This window comes from Theobroma cacao, chromosome 5, assembly GCF_000208745.1.
Source record: "Theobroma cacao cultivar B97-61/B2 chromosome 5, Criollo_cocoa_genome_V2, whole genome shotgun sequence".
Lineage (NCBI taxonomy): Eukaryota > Viridiplantae > Streptophyta > Magnoliopsida > Malvales > Malvaceae > Theobroma > Theobroma cacao.
In genome coordinates, this window is record NC_030854.1 from 34,665,658 (window position 1) to 34,681,819 (window position 16,162).

The 16,162-nt window shown below is 34.8% G+C and overlaps 3 protein-coding genes across 7 annotated transcripts; 2 read left to right on the plus strand and 1 right to left on the minus strand.

The window, feature by feature from the left end:
• Positions 220-3,796, minus strand: LOC18599863 (eukaryotic translation initiation factor NCBP). 2 transcript variants are annotated; one of them, XM_007030027.2, is made up of 6 exons: positions 3,465-3,793; positions 2,346-2,441; positions 2,099-2,203; positions 1,883-1,960; positions 671-790; positions 220-581 (listed from the first exon to the last, which is right to left on the minus strand). In XM_007030027.2, the coding sequence occupies exons 1-6, from the start codon at positions 3,630-3,632 to the stop codon at positions 450-452; spliced, it is 699 nt and encodes a 232-aa protein (XP_007030089.2). In that variant the 5' UTR covers positions 3,633-3,793; the 3' UTR covers positions 220-449. The 2 variants fall into 2 exon arrangements, with proteins under 2 accessions (XP_007030089.2, XP_017977869.1); XM_018122380.1 differs by lacking the exon at positions 1,883-1,960 and having other exon boundaries at positions 3,465-3,796.
• Positions 5,657-11,536, plus strand: LOC18599865 (5'-adenylylsulfate reductase-like 5). 2 transcript variants are annotated; one of them, XM_018121991.1, is made up of 5 exons: positions 6,019-6,189; positions 7,082-7,151; positions 9,551-9,732; positions 10,444-10,568; positions 10,804-11,536. In XM_018121991.1, the coding sequence occupies exons 1-5, from the start codon at positions 6,116-6,118 to the stop codon at positions 11,229-11,231; spliced, it is 879 nt and encodes a 292-aa protein (XP_017977480.1). In that variant the 5' UTR covers positions 6,019-6,115; the 3' UTR covers positions 11,232-11,536. The 2 variants fall into 2 exon arrangements, with proteins under 2 accessions (XP_007030092.2, XP_017977480.1); XM_007030030.2 differs by lacking the exon at positions 7,082-7,151 and having other exon boundaries at positions 5,657-6,189.
• LOC18599866 lies at positions 13,209-15,174 on the plus strand. 3 transcript variants are annotated; one of them, XM_007030032.2, is made up of 2 exons: positions 13,209-14,225; positions 14,564-15,174. In XM_007030032.2, the coding sequence occupies exons 1-2, from the start codon at positions 13,461-13,463 to the stop codon at positions 14,621-14,623; spliced, it is 825 nt and encodes a 274-aa protein (XP_007030094.2). In that variant the 5' UTR covers positions 13,209-13,460; the 3' UTR covers positions 14,624-15,174. The 3 variants fall into 3 exon arrangements, with proteins under 3 accessions (XP_007030094.2, XP_007030095.2, XP_007030093.2); XM_007030033.2 differs by having other exon boundaries at positions 13,211-14,225; positions 14,735-15,174; XM_007030031.2 differs by having other exon boundaries at positions 13,213-14,225; positions 14,680-15,174.

The following is a 16,162-nucleotide window of genomic DNA, read 5'->3' on the forward strand; positions in this document are numbered from 1 at the left end:
CTTGTTTTTCCTTTTCATTCATCATTTCCTAGGTAGCTCTATCTTTTCCTATATTCCTTGTTATATGACGTTGGCCAAATGGCTCTTATTATTCACAGCATGGACATTAAACTCAACAAAATTCTACCATTAAAATCGCTATGATTGACTCATTTCTAAAACTGTGATCCTAAATCAGAATTTAGAAGAAACACAAAGAGGCGCTTCTACAAACAAAGATTGAAACCAAGGGTTAAGGAATATTTCATCTATAAAACCAACATCTGACCGCAGTCTAGATGCCATCGTCTTAGAGTTCAATTTAAAGGATTCTCACAACCGTGACATTCGACATGGTTCTCATGCCAAAATACAGGATTAGTGAAGGAACTCAGAAGAAGCAGACTCGTTAAACATAACATCTGCAATCTTTGCATCCGGTTGTTTTCGTTAAAGTATACCAGATACTTCTACCCTCTCAACCATGCGTTTCGATACGATGAGTTGTCACGCAAAGAAGCATCATGGGGCTTGTATTCCATAACATAGCCGTGGGGAAGCTTTAAGTGCCGTTTAATTGAATCTCTTAGGGCCATAACAGCCTGGTATAAACAAAACATGGTCAGAAAATTATGCAGAGACAGAAAGGCAGAGAAACATATGGGAAAATTGGTGACTTTTAATTGCTAACCTGATGGTCAGATGCATTGCGATTCCATACACTCAATATATCCTCATTGAAGCGAATGCTCAGTACTGCACCACAAATATTATCACCATAATCAAGTTGATCACCCACCAAGGCAAGAACCTGCAAGCACATGCAGACTAATATTAAATGCCCATCATCTGGTACCCAACACAAGGCACCTTTTCAGACAACCAATCACAGTAATTAGTACATCTCACACAGGCCACAAACAGAATGATAAATTTTATGAGGGTCCACAATTTTGCAATACACAGTACTGCATACAGAAGCAAATTAGCAAATAAGAAATCCTGAGCTTTATTTAACTTGCTTATTTTATAGTTCAGGACAAGGGGATTTAACCTGGGAAGCCTCTGTAACAGAGCATTGTGGTTAACATTTAGGCTATACCTCAAACATAAGAAAACAAAAATGCTAATTAATAAAAGACAAAAAGAGGGTAAAAATATGCTTCCTGTGACGAAAATTGAACCACATTTGTGGAACCTTTTCACGTGACAAGAAACTAGGAGTTTTCAGATCAAAGGTCGGTGAGTCACAAATAGGATCAACTTCTTGCTGCTCTAAGAAAACAAAAATGTACATGATCATCATATGCATTGGGAATAGGTATTTTCAGGCATTAAATAGCTAGGGACAAAAATTTTCCTTAGGTAGTGGGGCCCAATGTACATCACCAGAGGTACATGTACCTATCAACTCATACCCATTTGTAGATTTCAACAAAGAATAATAGCCACATGGAGGCAGCAGAGAGGTGAAAATTGTAGAGTCAATAATTTTCCGGTTTCTATCTCTCATAGCTTAATCACAGTAGCCAAGGAATTCTACTGTTAGTGGAACTCCAAACAAAGTATTTGCTAGGAATGAGACAAATGAGGATTAACATTCTGCACATCCATCCTCAACAATGGTACCACTATACTTCAATGAAATAGATTAACAAAGTTCAAAAAAATAAAACATGAAAATTATCATTAAGTTATGGAACAGGTGAAAAATAAAGTATTTGTTTCAAAGTAGGAGCAGTTCCCATCAATAAGATTAGAATTGAAAAGCTCTGATTAGAAACCATTGCAGAAATGCTGATATAAAAGAGATTTGTGAACTTGCTCACACAACAAAACCAAATAAGAATATCAGACAGGAAAATTAGCATATGCAGTTATAACTGCATGTATTCTTTCATACCAAATCTTCCCAAAAGCGACCTGAGACAACCTTTTTGAAACGAATTATCCATTTGCCACCATTGCAGTTAGCAGAGTCCTGAGATATACCAAATTTTATGACAAAACACATAGGCATCATCTTAAATAAAATATTCAAGATTTGACAGCTATTATACAATTTTATGCTGACTGTTATTGGTACACACAGTTTGAAGGTCAGGCCTTCAATAATTACCTCCCATAAGGGACGGATTCCCTCCTTGAATAAATGCAAATCTGTTGGACTTGGCAAAGTAGAAGGACGGGCCAAGTGGCAGTAACAGACCCAAAAACCTTCAACCTGTATACACATTATGCTTAGAAGTTAAAACCCAGATCAGTAGATCGATTTTTGATCCAATGGGAAAAAAGAAAAACTTATACCAAGGTCAGGATTTACAATCAATCACATTTAGCTTTATGCTCTTATAAATAGAACTTACTGTACTGAAATCCACAATTTTCTTTATATTGTCCTCATAGGCTGTTTGGGTTCGAACTCCAGGTGTCCGACGAGTGTACCAGAACACATATTTGTGCTGTTCAAAGGAATGTGAGAACAAAATTAGGCACTGCTAAGTAATCAATTAATTATTTAACAAGCTATCCAAGTTGGACCAGAAAAATGAAAAGCCAAGACATATGTCAACATTATGCAACTAGCAGATCTAAGTTACATGGAACACAGATTAATTTGGTTCATGGAATGTAAAACTGCAACTCCACCAAGATAAAAAGGTGGCATAGTGAGGATAATTTCGTTTCACTTTATTTAAAGCAAATTCATTTTGAATTCTAAGTTAATCAGGACCTCCACAAAATGTACAGAAATTTATTGTTGTTCTAACTAAGGTAGTAGGCTATCTATACCACAAAAAGTTCATTTCAAGGTATAGCTTCATCTTTTTGCACGGAGTCTTTTCATATTTTGATCACAATGCCGATTACCTAATCCAATATGAAATTCGTAAGTTATAAAGTGAATCCTGGTAACTAAGCATTAGCATAGATATAGGCCTCATGATGACGATATCTTAGCTACTTATTTGCCACTTCTAAGTGAAAGCATGCACTTTTGCAACTAAAATGATGAACTTAAAATTTACAAAGTGCAGAATCTTTGGCGATACGATAAAACAAATTCAAATCACCAACTAAAAGCCTCAAAAATACCTCTACATACTAAACAGAAATTAGAAAAAGAACCACAGTTTTCTATCATAGAAATTCTTTCACACTTTCATTACATGGCCAAGTGGCTCAATCGAGTAAATCAATCCAAAAGTTATCAGCTAAAAGAAAAAAAAATCATCATTTCCATTGGAATACGCGAAAATTGATAATGAGAACAATCTTTTTAGCCAAACTGAAATATATTTCCGAAAACAAAAAGACTAATAAAAGAACATATCTTTATAATGTAAGGCTATAATCCGCCAATAAACCTAACCATTTCAAAATCAAAATTTTGAAATTCTAAACAGATCTATCCACACACACCCACACACAAAATTAAATCAAAACAACAAAAAAAATAAAAAAGTAAAGAAAAATAAAAATACCTTGAGAGGATGCAAACCGGCTTTGAGTTCACGAGCTTGGCGTTCTTCAGCTTCTTTATTCATATTATTGGTATCAGAATCCGTAAATTCGACGTTAATGTTACTATTATTGTTCGAATCTTTGCTGCTGTTATTGATCTCTGCTTCCTTTTTCTCCGAAATTTCCATTTTTCGATTCTTTCTTCCCTCTTTTTGCAGAAGCCCTAACGTTTCTTTCTCTCTTTTCACTCGGCTTTTTCTTTTCTTCAGGGGTCAATCAGTGGAGTTTGGGAAAGGGCAAGGAAAGAGGTGAAACGGTGAGTAGCGGGTTGGCCTTTTTCCTTTTCTATTTGCGTCGTATTTGACAAGTCGGTTGGCTGTTTCGCAACCTGATCCGGATAGGTTTATGCTAGGAAGTAGACATGGATTAAAATAAATAAATTTATCGTGAATTTAAATAAATTATAATATATATAATTAATTTGTCATAATTTTAGGGAAAAAAACCCTATTTTATGGTACTTGATAGGCTTGTCAAAAGTCATTGTTTCTTTTTTTTTTTTATCTTTTGACATTTTTCTACATATTAAAAAAAACAGAAGAAGTGAAGGTTGAATTTCTCAATTTAATTGAAATAAATAACTTTATACTTTAAATAAATTAAGTTTGAGTGAAAATTTGCAACCCCACATAATATTTGTTGTGTTTTATATTTTCTTATTTGTTTTTATTTTTTTTAATATAATAATAAAATATCAATTAAACGTTACTTTAAGTTATTATATTATCTTTTAATTGAAAAACCCAATTCAATGAAAATATTTTACTTGACTAATAAAAATCACTCAAATATTTTTTTAAGATAAAATATCTTCATCTCTAAACTTTTAATTATAATTCAAAATAAATTTATTAATTTTTAAAATAAACACTCTATTTAAAAAAAATTCTGTTAAACAAACACAATCATTAGTATTTTTGTTTATTTAATAATATAATAATATTAAAATAATAATTTTATTTTTTATTAATTTAAAAAATTATTATTATATAAATATTTTTTTTTGCAAAAAAATTTTCAAAGAGCAACGATCTGTTTCTCCTAATGGAAGGGAGCATTGGTGCTCCTCAAAGGAAAAAGCACCAATCTGGTGCTCCCAAGGAAAGGGAGCATCGATCGAGAGGGAGCACCAGATCAAGGGAGCATCAGAGGGAGCATTAGATCTGGTGCTCCCCTCTCGTGAGGAGCATCAATCAATGCTCTTTTCATTGGCGAGCACAGATCTCGTGCTCCCTCTCCTCGGAGCACTAGATCAGTGCTCTCCTTTTTTAGGGAGTACGTGATCAGTACTCTTTTCCTTGGAGAGCACTTGTAGTGGGGGGTTTAGTCTGCAAATGAGAGCGTTGCTGGTAAGCTACATTATTTAAGAGAAAAAAGAAAAAAAAATTAGTTAATTTATTATTTTTTATTAACTATGTTTATATTTTTGGACCAAATTTCTATTTCCAGAATTAATGAATGTGTTTAAAATTATCACTAAAAATTAAAAAAGAGGGTATTTTCATCTTTTTCTTTACCATATAAAATAACTCAAATTTTGAAATTAAAAGTGTGTGTGCAATTTTGAAATAGTTTATAAAATAAGAATTCAATTCTTATGATAAATAATCTAAAGAAGTTTTTACTTATAAGTTGTGAAATAAGTGGCACAAAACATGCCATTAAAGATTCCTTTTAAAACCCGATAAATTCCAACAAAAACTAGTATCTCCCCATTAAAGTTTATGCATAATTTGCTATTATTATATTCATAAAATGTTTAAATATAAAATACCAATATATCATTTTTAAATAAAAATATATATGTTTAATATAAAATAATATTATTTTATTCAACAACATTTCAATTATGAAGATACTCATGAATAACAACTTCATAAATATATATATATATATATATATATATATATACATATATATATATGTATATACTTTTATTAGTATTTAAGATAAACCTAAAATTGTCGGATAAATATAACAACAAAACAAAACAAAAGTTCTAGAAGTATAAAAGAAAGAAACCGAACCGAACCCAATTAAACCAACCGCCTCTCTTGTTTTTTTTTTTTAATTCTTTTTATTTTTTAGTTACCGAACCAAACTAAGCAAATCGTCTTATATACACATACACGCACGAGGCACAGCTCTCAACCCACCATTATCAATTCATGGAATATAAAGAAGCTTTCAACAGTTGAAATCTTAAATTCCAAAACACCTCCCACCAAACACTTCCCCAAAAAAGCAGCACGATATTTTAGACTCTCTTTTTTTTCTTCTTTTAAAAAAAAATAAAATAAAATTAACAGCCAACCAGGCCAGCCAGCGATTAGATTACCCACTGCAAAGAATAGCCCACACCCACCAACTTCCCCCTCCCTATTTCCAGGCCTTGATTGATAAAAATTTTCAATTTTTTTTTAATTTTTTCTGGGTTTCAATTTTGCCCATTTCTTCTGCTTGTTGTTGTGAATTTTCTTTTTTTTTTTCTTTTTTTGGGTTTTATAAATCAAATCCAAAATGGGTTCTTCCTCTTCTTCACTTCTTCTGTTCTTCTATATCACAGCCCTTTATTCATTACGCTGCGTTTTGGGTTCTTCTATTTGCTCTCATGAAGCTGATGTGTTCATTAAAAGTCTTCACTTTCAATGCTCTCCCTCGATCTCTCCAATTCCCCCTCTCAAGGTACGTTTTGTTAGCTTAATTTTGGTGGAAGTTTTATTTCTTGTTTTTATATGGATTTGTTAATTGATTTAGGAGAAATGGACTCCTGGAGTTCGGTTTAATTTTTTTATTTGAAGGTTTTTATTTTTACTTTTTTTTGGTTGATTTTGGATTGTCGGTATTTCTGATTTTGTTAATTTTGTAAAATGAAGGAAATTCTTCTAGGAAATTTTGAGTTTTTTGGATGAAATAATAGGGTTTTATTATGGATTTCTCCTGGTTGTAAAATTTTGAAGAATCAGAATAAAGGTTTATGGTTGACTTTTTGAATATTTGGGGAATTGGGTTCTTATGGCATAATTTAATTTGAAAATATTGAAAGAAGAAGAAGAAGAAGAAGAGAAGTTGCAAATTTTGTTAGGCATTTATTCTATAATATTAGTCGTTTTCAAATAGTTATTAGTCTTGGTTATTGACTTTGATTATGCTTTCTTTTCTTCTAGAAGATTTTGAATTGAATTATTATTATGTATATAAAAGCAAGAGCACCAAGTATTTAAGGCTACTAGGGAAATTAAAATCCAGTTACGGATGATGAGGTTCTAGGATGTTTTTATGAACAATCTTTTAGGTGAGCATGATGGAGGTAGTTTTGCGTTAATTAGGCAACAATAGAATTTTTTCTGAACTCTGTTATCTGATTTAGCTGAAAACGGGGGTAGTGTATGCTGAAGTGGGAGCTATGTGAAAAACTGTTAAGAGACGCAAGTTAAGTCTTATATTCTATGATTCTCAGCCATATGCACTTCAGCTGGAATATAAGATGGATTAGCAAAATATGTTATCTGTTTTGTAAAGATTTAATTGAAGATATGAATTATTAAATGTGTTCACTTAACTGACATACTTGTAGCTCTGTGGTAGCATCACCGTTGATGAGATTGTGGATGGAAAACAATCTATATGGCTTCATGACTGGGAATGTAAATTTTTGATCTCCTGCTCTCTTCTAGGCACAAATGAGCAGAAATATTGCAACTTAATACTTGTCCCCATCATAAACACGTTCTAGCACCATCGTCTACTGTAGAATTTTTATTAATGCTGTTTGTCATGTAAAGAAACTTTCCTTTCAGGCATATCTTGCACGATATTTTATCCATATTATAACATAAATTTATGGTCATCCTTTTCTTAGCATTTAAAAGCCCATCTTTCTGCATAAACTGATAAAAATTTTTCTTCATTTGCTTGCTACCATGCATTACACAACACCTTTGAGCCCCCCAAAGTCTACAGTTTACATGCTCCTAAAGGAAGGTTTTGTGTTGCACTAATGTGTAAGTATGATGCACGTCATAATTTATAATGGGTTACTTAGGTACTACCTTAAAATTAACAAAAATACATTGAGTTGTTATGGATTGGAAGAAAGTATGCATGACAAAATTTCATAATTTTATAACTTTGTACCTTATGGGTATTATTTTTCAACGTGGTTGTTGCTTGAACCATTGAAAATATTGTTCCTTTGAGTCATTCAGTATGGGGAGAACATACCTTTATTTTTGCTACCAATTATCTTTGTGGTGACTAGTTTTGAGTATTGGTTGGAATACAAACTCATTTGCATTTTTTTATCAGATTATCTTCCGTAATCAAGTTTCTAGAGTTTTTGTGTTAGCAGAGATTTTGATAAATTTTCAAAGGCATTGTCTAGTAGGCCCCTTGGAGAAGGAACTATCATAAACTGTTACCTTTATACTCTTAGGTCAAGGTAGGCCTCTACCATACCATTAGGTGGAGGAATCACAAGTATCCCTTAAAAACAGATTAATCCGCCCTTATTTATGTCACTTTTTTGTAAATCAGGCTTCTTTGGTATCCAAATGCTGGTTTTAGAAGAGATACGTATTGATGTCCATTAGGGATTTAGATTGCAGTTGTGGCACATTTTCGGTTGCTTCACGTTGATTGAAGTTGCAGATATAATGGATGAGATAGCAGTAGTCATGCGCATTGTGGTTGTGAATTTTTGTACCATGCACAACTCACCCCAAAATAAAGTAAATAATAATTGTAACCATGAAAACTCTTATTTTAAGATAGATAGTTACTTTTACCTTATTTGAAGCATAAAGTTGTTGGAGTTTGATTGTTTAGATGGTTTTTTTTTTCTCTATTTTGGGTATGGATTTGCCTTTGGATAAAAAAAAGAAAAAAAAAAAAACCTATTTCTCAAGCACAACAGAAGTTGATAGTGGATATAGCAGCCCATTATTGCTGCTATTTCCCATTATGCTGCTATGAGTGTGAATCGCCTCTAACACCTCCATCGTGGTGAATAGTGGCTTTGGAGGGCATCATTATTGTGAAAAAGCGACCACTACACCATGACTTGACTGCTATATAAATCCCTAATGTTTGTAGCTCAAATCACAATATATTTATCATATTTTTGCCCCTTCAAAACCTAATAGTAGGAAATTAAGCAAAAAATGTTTCTTATATGAGTACCTTTTTAGGATATATGATGCCAAAAGGGAAAAGAAAAGTGAAATATTATTACCCTAAATGGGTGTATCGGAGATATAGGCACTCAATGCCATTCTTCTGATCAAGGATAATAATATCCATGAAAATGAGTGCTCATGCAAGCCTGTATCTATCCAAGTTTCTTAAGTTAAACCTTCTTATATGATGCAACCAGTATTTAGTTATTTGATCAATGCATGCACCTATTCGAAGCATTTTGTTTCTTAACTTGAAGTGCTTGGTTGTATGTTTGTGTGGCTTATGATGCCATACCTACCTACATTCTCTGTGCAACTGAAGTATTGAAAGGAAAACTTCCTTTTAACTATTGCAAAAATTAGTATCATTTGAAAACAAAAGTTACCCCTTGAAACTTCATTTATTTACACAAAACTTTGTGCATTTTAAAGAGGACTGATATCATGAGACTAAGATTCACTAAAGGTTGTTGATGTGGGCATAAATTCAGAAGTCAAACCAGGGATAGGATACAACTCCCCATCCATTCCCTTCCCTTTTCCTTTCTACCCTTCATTTCAAACAAAGTGTAAAGTTTAGGGCAATGTTTGCTTTTCCATGAGTTCTGTAGAATGTTGTTAAATGATACTATTATCTTGACCATCAACTTTTATTTTCAAATGTTACATATATAACTAGGGCTCATCCAGTTCCTGGCTGAGGCTCATCTAATCATCAAATTTAAGGCTTCTAGATTTGCCATCTTTCCTGTGAATTAGCTTATATCAGTGTGCCATGTTTCCAGGATTTATAATTTGCGGGACTTCCGCTTTCTTAGATACGAATACTATCATAATATTTTATGTGAGTTTCCAATTTTTGTTTGTAGGTGAATGGAAACTTCCTGGACAGAGCTTTGGCTTCCAAACAGAGGAATGGTTACACTGCTGTTCTCTTTTATGCTTCCTGGTGCCCTTTTTCATGCAGTTTGCACCCAAAATTTGACATTCTAAGTTTTATGTTTCCTCAATTTGAGCATCTGATGGTTGAACAATCTTCAGCTTGGCCAAGGTATGTAGCTAGTTATCTTTCTTTCAGTGTTAGTCTTTGTGCATAAATTATTGAATTGCATTTAGTGCTGTTATTTATATGTTCTTGACTACAAAGACTGTCCAACTCAATGTGAATGTATTCTTGGATAAATGTTATGAGGAGAAAGAATTTTAACTATTAGATTGGCTGCTTATAGTGTTTGCCATGACTTATAAACATGCAATTACTTGGTCATTTTTATGATTGCGTCCTTATATTCAAGTTAATTTTAGTGGTGTTGGTTTGGTGCACCATGACCAAAATGTGCTTGAAGGCTTCCTTAAGAAAAAATTGTGCATGCGAGTGTGTGTGCATATTCAATTGAATTAATTAGTCTGCTAATGGCAGTTCATGTTTTTGAAGTAGTTTCTTATGGATTGCAAATTTTGCTGTTGCTTTATCCTGTCTGTGATGGAACATGAGATGGTCATGCCTCTACTCAAGGAAAAGACTGAATATGATAATTGTGCTGTGTGATGCTTCTTTTGTGCTGCTTAAATAATGAGTCCCTAACTGATACAAGAATTGGTTCTCCTTTTATAAAGAATCTCCTTTAAGGTGACACTGCTTTGTAATTTTAAGTACATGATAAAGAATTATCATTCAAGTAAACTGTTCTTTTGCATCCCCATTAAATCTACTGAGTGTCAAATTTCATAACTCATACATTTGATCTGTGTTGTATCACAGTTTATTTTCAAGGTATGGAATTCATAGCTTGCCATCAATTTTAGTTGTGAACCAGACGTCAAGTGTGCGATATCGTGGTCCGAAAGATCTCCCGTCAATCATGCAATTTTATGAAAAAATAACAGGTAATTGCTTTCGTCTGTCAAAGATATGTATTCTGCTGCTTTTGCCTTCTTAAGGGAATGAAATCCTGGGCACTGACAATGTCAAGTAAGATCTCTAGCTGCAAAAGTTCTTTGACTTACAGAAAAAAGGTTCCCTGCAAGGTTCAAGCATAACAGATTTGTCGCTCCATATAACTAAGCCTAGTTTGTGAGTAACATAATTACGTGTTTCTTAACATGAGTGCCTGTATTTCAGGATTTGAACCAGTTCAAAATGTTGCTGAAAACAAGCAGGTTGTATCAGGGAACTACAATAGATATATAATAGAGTCAAGGAATGAGTCATCCCTAATGGACATAGTAAAGCGGGAGCCGTACTTAGCATTTGCGGTGCTGTTTCTCTGTTTGAGAGTACTTTTATCCATATTCCCAGAAGTTTTATCTCGTCTGAAAGCTTTCTGGGTTTCATATGCTCCGCACTTGAACTTGGAAATATTTGGTGAGACAAGTCAATTGTTTGTACGAGCCCTTCACATGGTCGATGTGAGGAGAGTTTGGACCAAACTGAGGCTATGCAAGACCAGGAATTTTCATCAAGGTGCAAAGAGTGCCCATGTTTGGGCTTCTTCGCTGGCTTCTGTCTCTTTGGGCGAATCTTCTGGTCGATCATCATCCTCATCCTAGGTTGGAGGTTACAGAACTGAGCTAAAGCATAGAAAAGAGCTTATCAACCAGACAGTGTATTACAAACCGCTGTGATGCTTTGGGACATGTAGTCCCCTCTCTCTCCGTGCTCTCTCATGCTAAATTCTATTGATAGCCTGATAGCTAAAGCTGTTGACCGTGTTTGAGTTGGGGTTTTTTTTTGGAGGAAACCAACTAGCATGTAAATCTGAGAACAGTTGCGTTTGTGTATATTACTTGTTATTTGGAGGAACATCTCTACTTCACACATCATTGGAATGTAAGCTTACTCAACTACTGCTCTCTCTCTCTCTCTCTCTCTCGCTCGCTCACTGTTGTAGACCTAAAGATATTATGTTAGGATAATGTTGGTTTTCCCATTCAACAATTCTCTTGTTTGGTAGGAGGAAAAGAGAAAAAAAGAAAAGAAGTGAAAGGAAAATAGTTGTTTTTTTTTTTTTTGTAGTTTAGTAGAAGAGAATAAAGGGGAAAAAAGAAAACGATAAGGCAAAAAATGGAGTAAGAGAAAGAAAGGATGCCGTGTGTTAGTGTTATTCTACAGAACTATCACAATTTACATGATCAACAGTCCCATTCTTGGCCAACTTCTTCAGCAAGCAAAAGTAAGATTGCTTAGGACGGCATGCTTGCACAGATGAAATGAGAGCGCTCTCTAGTTTTGCCAATCTTTGCTTTCAAAGTGAATCACCCCATTCCCTCTTACCGGAAAATCCCAGATCTCAAAAATGGTTTCCCCTAATGAAGCCCTTATAATATAATGAATACTTGTCCAGTTCCTCGATTCAATCTAGCTATGGCATTGTGCAGGCCAATAGGGATCTCTTCCCATCTCTTAGGCGGGCTAACCCCTTGGTTCAATCTAGCTACTTCAAGGGTAGGCTTCACGATCAATTTTTCAGCTCCTAATTAATTGACAATAAATTTTCCCCAATGCAACATATGAAGCCCTTTGCTGCAACGTGTTCGGTTTCCATGGAAAATGACTTACCAAAGCAGACAAAAAAAAAGGGGTTTTCCTTCTCGTGGTTTCTTGCAAGATAAGCACATCCCCTTGCGCATACACAACACAGCCAAAATGGATGTTGAAAACGGAAGCAAGTGTTCGGTTGTCATGAACCCAAACTTGCTTCTTTAATGTCACAGAAAAAAAGCTAGACAAATAAATCTAAATGCTACATTCGGTTATTGCCATTTCAGTATTTCACACAACCTTTAACATTGCTGCAAGCTGCAAAGAGTGTAACTGAAGCTAGATTTTGAAGGTGTTAATGGCCTTTTTCTTATGGTAACAATTTGCTTCTTATTTATAGGGGAATTTCTGATGATCGTTCAACTTATTGCTATTTGGAAGTTAAAAGTCTTAATGGGCATATTCCAATGGTCTCCTTATGCAGAGTGATGGGGAGAATTTGTCTAGAAAAATCAAAGGTTTATGAGATCTACAAGCTGCAGGGATATAAACAGTCTGTACCTTAGGTTTGTGATGATGTAAACAATCAATGAAGATACCAGCCTATGGACAGTTGTATGGGGCTTTAACTTTCTATCTTGTTCCCCTTTTTCTTTTTTCTTTTCCCAAAACCTACCAGTCATCATCATTCCAAGCAAACTCCTACAAGCAACCGACACTCTTTTTCTCTTTCTCTGGGAGAGACTTGAGAGTGAGACTAATTAAAGAATCTCTGCTTGTTAAAAACAAACGAAAACCAAGTCTCCCTTTTGATTTATAAGCTTGAGGAAGAGGCCAAAAGAACAGCATCAATATTGATTTTGAAGACGTAGAATTGGACTGCTGGCTTATATTTAACCAAAGTATTGGTATTGTAATCAAACTTTATCTATGGATGAAACCCACCCACAATTAAAGAAATGAAAAAAAAATATCCAGGAACCCCTAAAAGAGAAGGCATTCTCTTGGTGGGTCCCTTGGACCACCCTCCATTTGTCATCCTCTCAGGAGGATAAGCACTCTAACCCTGTCATATTTTTCTTGCTGATAGGTTCAATCTTTCGCTCCAAAGAGCGAGAGGACACCATTGTGGTGGTGGCCTTTGCTCTCATTAGTGAAAATTCCACGCAAAACTCCACGTAAAGCCATCTTATTTGATCTAATAATTCAACGCCTTCCCTCATCAAATTAAAAGGCCTTCTACCCTTTACCTCAGTTCCTATACTGACACCCCATTCGGTCAGATTCCATTTCCTAAAATGATACACCAGGAAATGGATATTGATCATGAGTGGGTTTTCCTGCCTGATAATGGATTCCGGGATATCAATCAGGATGGTGAGAAAAAGGTCCATGGAGGAAAAAGAAGTTCTGACACAAAACTTGTTTTGCTGACAGACTACTTCGACATGGAACAGCGTCCACCATCAGGAAATTCGATGAGGGTACCTAAACAGGTTGTTCCAGTTTCATTTCCATTGGAGCCAAGAATCTTGAAGGCTCCAGAAAATGCGCTGGGGAAGGAAACTACCACATGGGTACCTATTAGTGTCACTTCTACCCCATCCATGATCCCCGAAAAGATCAAAGAACCGGATATTGGATCAGTTGAAGCTGATAAAGAAGTGAAGACACAAGTTTCCTTTAGGAAACCAACTTACAATGAATCTGTCGACATGACCCAAAAGATGGACTCACCAAAGTCCACTACTAGGGGAGTTATTCCTCAAATTGATTCTGCAGGTACGTTTAATTTTGATGACAAAAGTGAGGTTTTGGAGAATAAGAGTTCCCCAAGAAGGAAAGATTTGGTGGAAAAGAAAGTTGAGAACGAAGATGTCACCTGGGAGGAGAATTCTGGCGGCCTTAATTTATGGAAATGGAGCTTAACTGGTATTGGAGCCATCTGCTCTTTCGGTGTTGCTGCTGCTACCTTTTGTATCATCATACTGGGAAGTCAACAAAGACACAGACAACAGCAGCAAAACCAGAAGCTGTCGTTCCAGCGTTACGCTGATGACAAGGTATGAAATTTCTTACAATTCTTGAAAATTCTGGATGTTATGCACAATTTTATCAATTTTTGGGTTTGTGTCATCATTCTTTCTGGTGATCCTGGTAAAAAATTCATTGCATACTCAGAAAATGAGGCCATGATCAAGCAAGTGAATAACAAAAGGAGAGAACATTTCAATGATTTGTGTTGGGAATCTTAGTAAATTTTCAATTTTAACTGATCTAAGATATTTTTGAAATTAAACATGTTGATGTGAACATTACGAGATAGATAGTTTTATCTCCACTATTCCTAGCTATACAATGCAAACAATGACTGAAAAGGATACACATTCTATCATTTTAGGAGTCCAAATTTAAAAGCAACACAATTTCTTGCAAAATTACAGTACATCGAAAGTACTAGAAGGGTGTGAGCAAATTTTGGCCCCCATTAGCTGAAGCAAATTATTGTGATTGTAGAGGATGAAGCAAGTGGTTCAGCATGTAACCAAACTTAATGAAGCAATTTCTGCAGTTAGAGGAGGTCCAACCACCAGAGCTCGCATAACCTATGGTGGTTACTATGATGGTCTCTGAAGCACTGCCTTTGTAGAGAATCCCGGACCCCTTCACCTGCTTGATCAACTGTTTGTGAAGTGTCATGGATTTGCTATGCCAGTTTCTACAAGATTCATATAGGGTCTCTGTTTTTGTACATATATAAAGGGTAATATGGATCCTTATTGTATAGTTTCTGAATCCTGTTTGTATTCCTGAGTTTGTATATTGCTGTGTCTATATTTAGTCACTTAATAGATATGCTGGCATACTTAGAATAATTTTAATTAGTGGGAGTGACCTTAGTGAAATGTCTACAAATTCCAGCACTTGCTAAAGTATGATCAAAGGAATCAAAATGAGGGCAGCAATTGTCATGACAATATAAATCTACCAAGATTATTATTATTATTACTATTTGCAAGCTGTCCATTTAGATTTCTTCCTTGTGTTGTTTTTGCCAAGAATTGTGCCATGACCGAACCTCCTTCATAATTGGTTTTTGTGACTTGGAAGGAAACAAATGCAACAAAGAAACAAAGATATGGAATGGCATAAAAGGGAATTCAAAGGTCAAGAATTTGCTTATAATGAAATTTTTTTATTTATTTTTTGCTGAGTAAAATATTTGCTGACAATTGGAAAATGTCATGCAAGGAGTTTCTTATGGATGGTAGTTTCTGCTCTATGTATCATTTTTATTTATTTGAGGTGGCTCATACACATAACATCAAACTAATAGTCAATCTGTTAAGTACATAGACAGGTTGGTGGAGTTTTAGTCTTCAAGAATACTTATCCTCAATGCCATAATAACTTAATCCATAAGTCCATATTTTTTCATGATTTCAGTGCATTACAAGACAATATTTCCAAATAATATATCTCCTTTAGGTGGTTTTAATCATCATGCAGGCCAAAATGGATCAACTTAAACCCACCCAATTAGCTGTCACACGAAAAAAACTATTTTTTTTCTCAAATTCAGTCCCATGAAGATATTTTAACAGGCCATGAAAGGAAAAGAAAGTGACTTGATTGAACAACCAAAGCATCCAAACAAATTAGATTTATTGAGTCATGTCCCACATTGGTCACAATTTGAATGCTGTATATTCCGCATAATTATCAAAAAGAAAGAAAAATTTGTGACACATGGGGTTCACTAGAAACGGGTGATGTGATTGCCCTCTTGGATGCATGCGTTGGGTTCTGTGTACTTCCCCGGAAGAACCTGCATAGAATGCAAGTTGGTGAGTTGGGTTTGCCATGTGTAGGGAAAGGCAAATTGCATAGAAACAGTCAATAGGTCCAAACCAAGAAAAGATTCAGAATATGCAAAGCTGTTTTGTTTTGGATTGGAATCTTCATTTCACGAGTTCCCCATGTGACTGTTATTGCTTTT

Bases quoted from the DNA above. Each gene is read 5' to 3' on its own strand.
- LOC18599863 (XM_007030027.2), bottom strand. From the start codon at position 3,632: ATGGAAATTTCGGAGAAAAAGGAAGCAGAGATCAATAACAGCAGCAAA. The intron at 1,961-2,098 runs GTAATTATTGAA...GGTATATCTCAG, and splicing joins GAATCCGTCCCTTATGGGAG to GACTCTGCTAACTGCAATGG. The intron at 582-670 runs GTTAGCAATTAA...TGTTTATACCAG, and splicing joins GCAATGCATCTGACCATCAG to GCTGTTATGGCCCTAAGAGA.
- LOC18599865 (XM_007030030.2), top strand. From the start codon at position 6,025: ATGGGTTCTTCCTCTTCTTCACTTCTTCTGTTCTTCTATATCACAGCC. The intron at 6,190-9,550 runs GTACGTTTTGTT...TTTTGTTTGTAG, and splicing joins CTCCAATTCCCCCTCTCAAG to GTGAATGGAAACTTCCTGGA. The intron at 10,569-10,803 runs GTAATTGCTTTC...CCTGTATTTCAG, and splicing joins ATTTTATGAAAAAATAACAG to GATTTGAACCAGTTCAAAAT.
- LOC18599866 (XM_007030031.2), top strand. From the start codon at position 13,461: ATGATACACCAGGAAATGGATATTGATCATGAGTGGGTTTTCCTGCCT. The intron at 14,226-14,679 runs GTATGAAATTTC...TTGTGATTGTAG, and splicing joins AGCGTTACGCTGATGACAAG to AGGATGAAGCAAGTGGTTCA.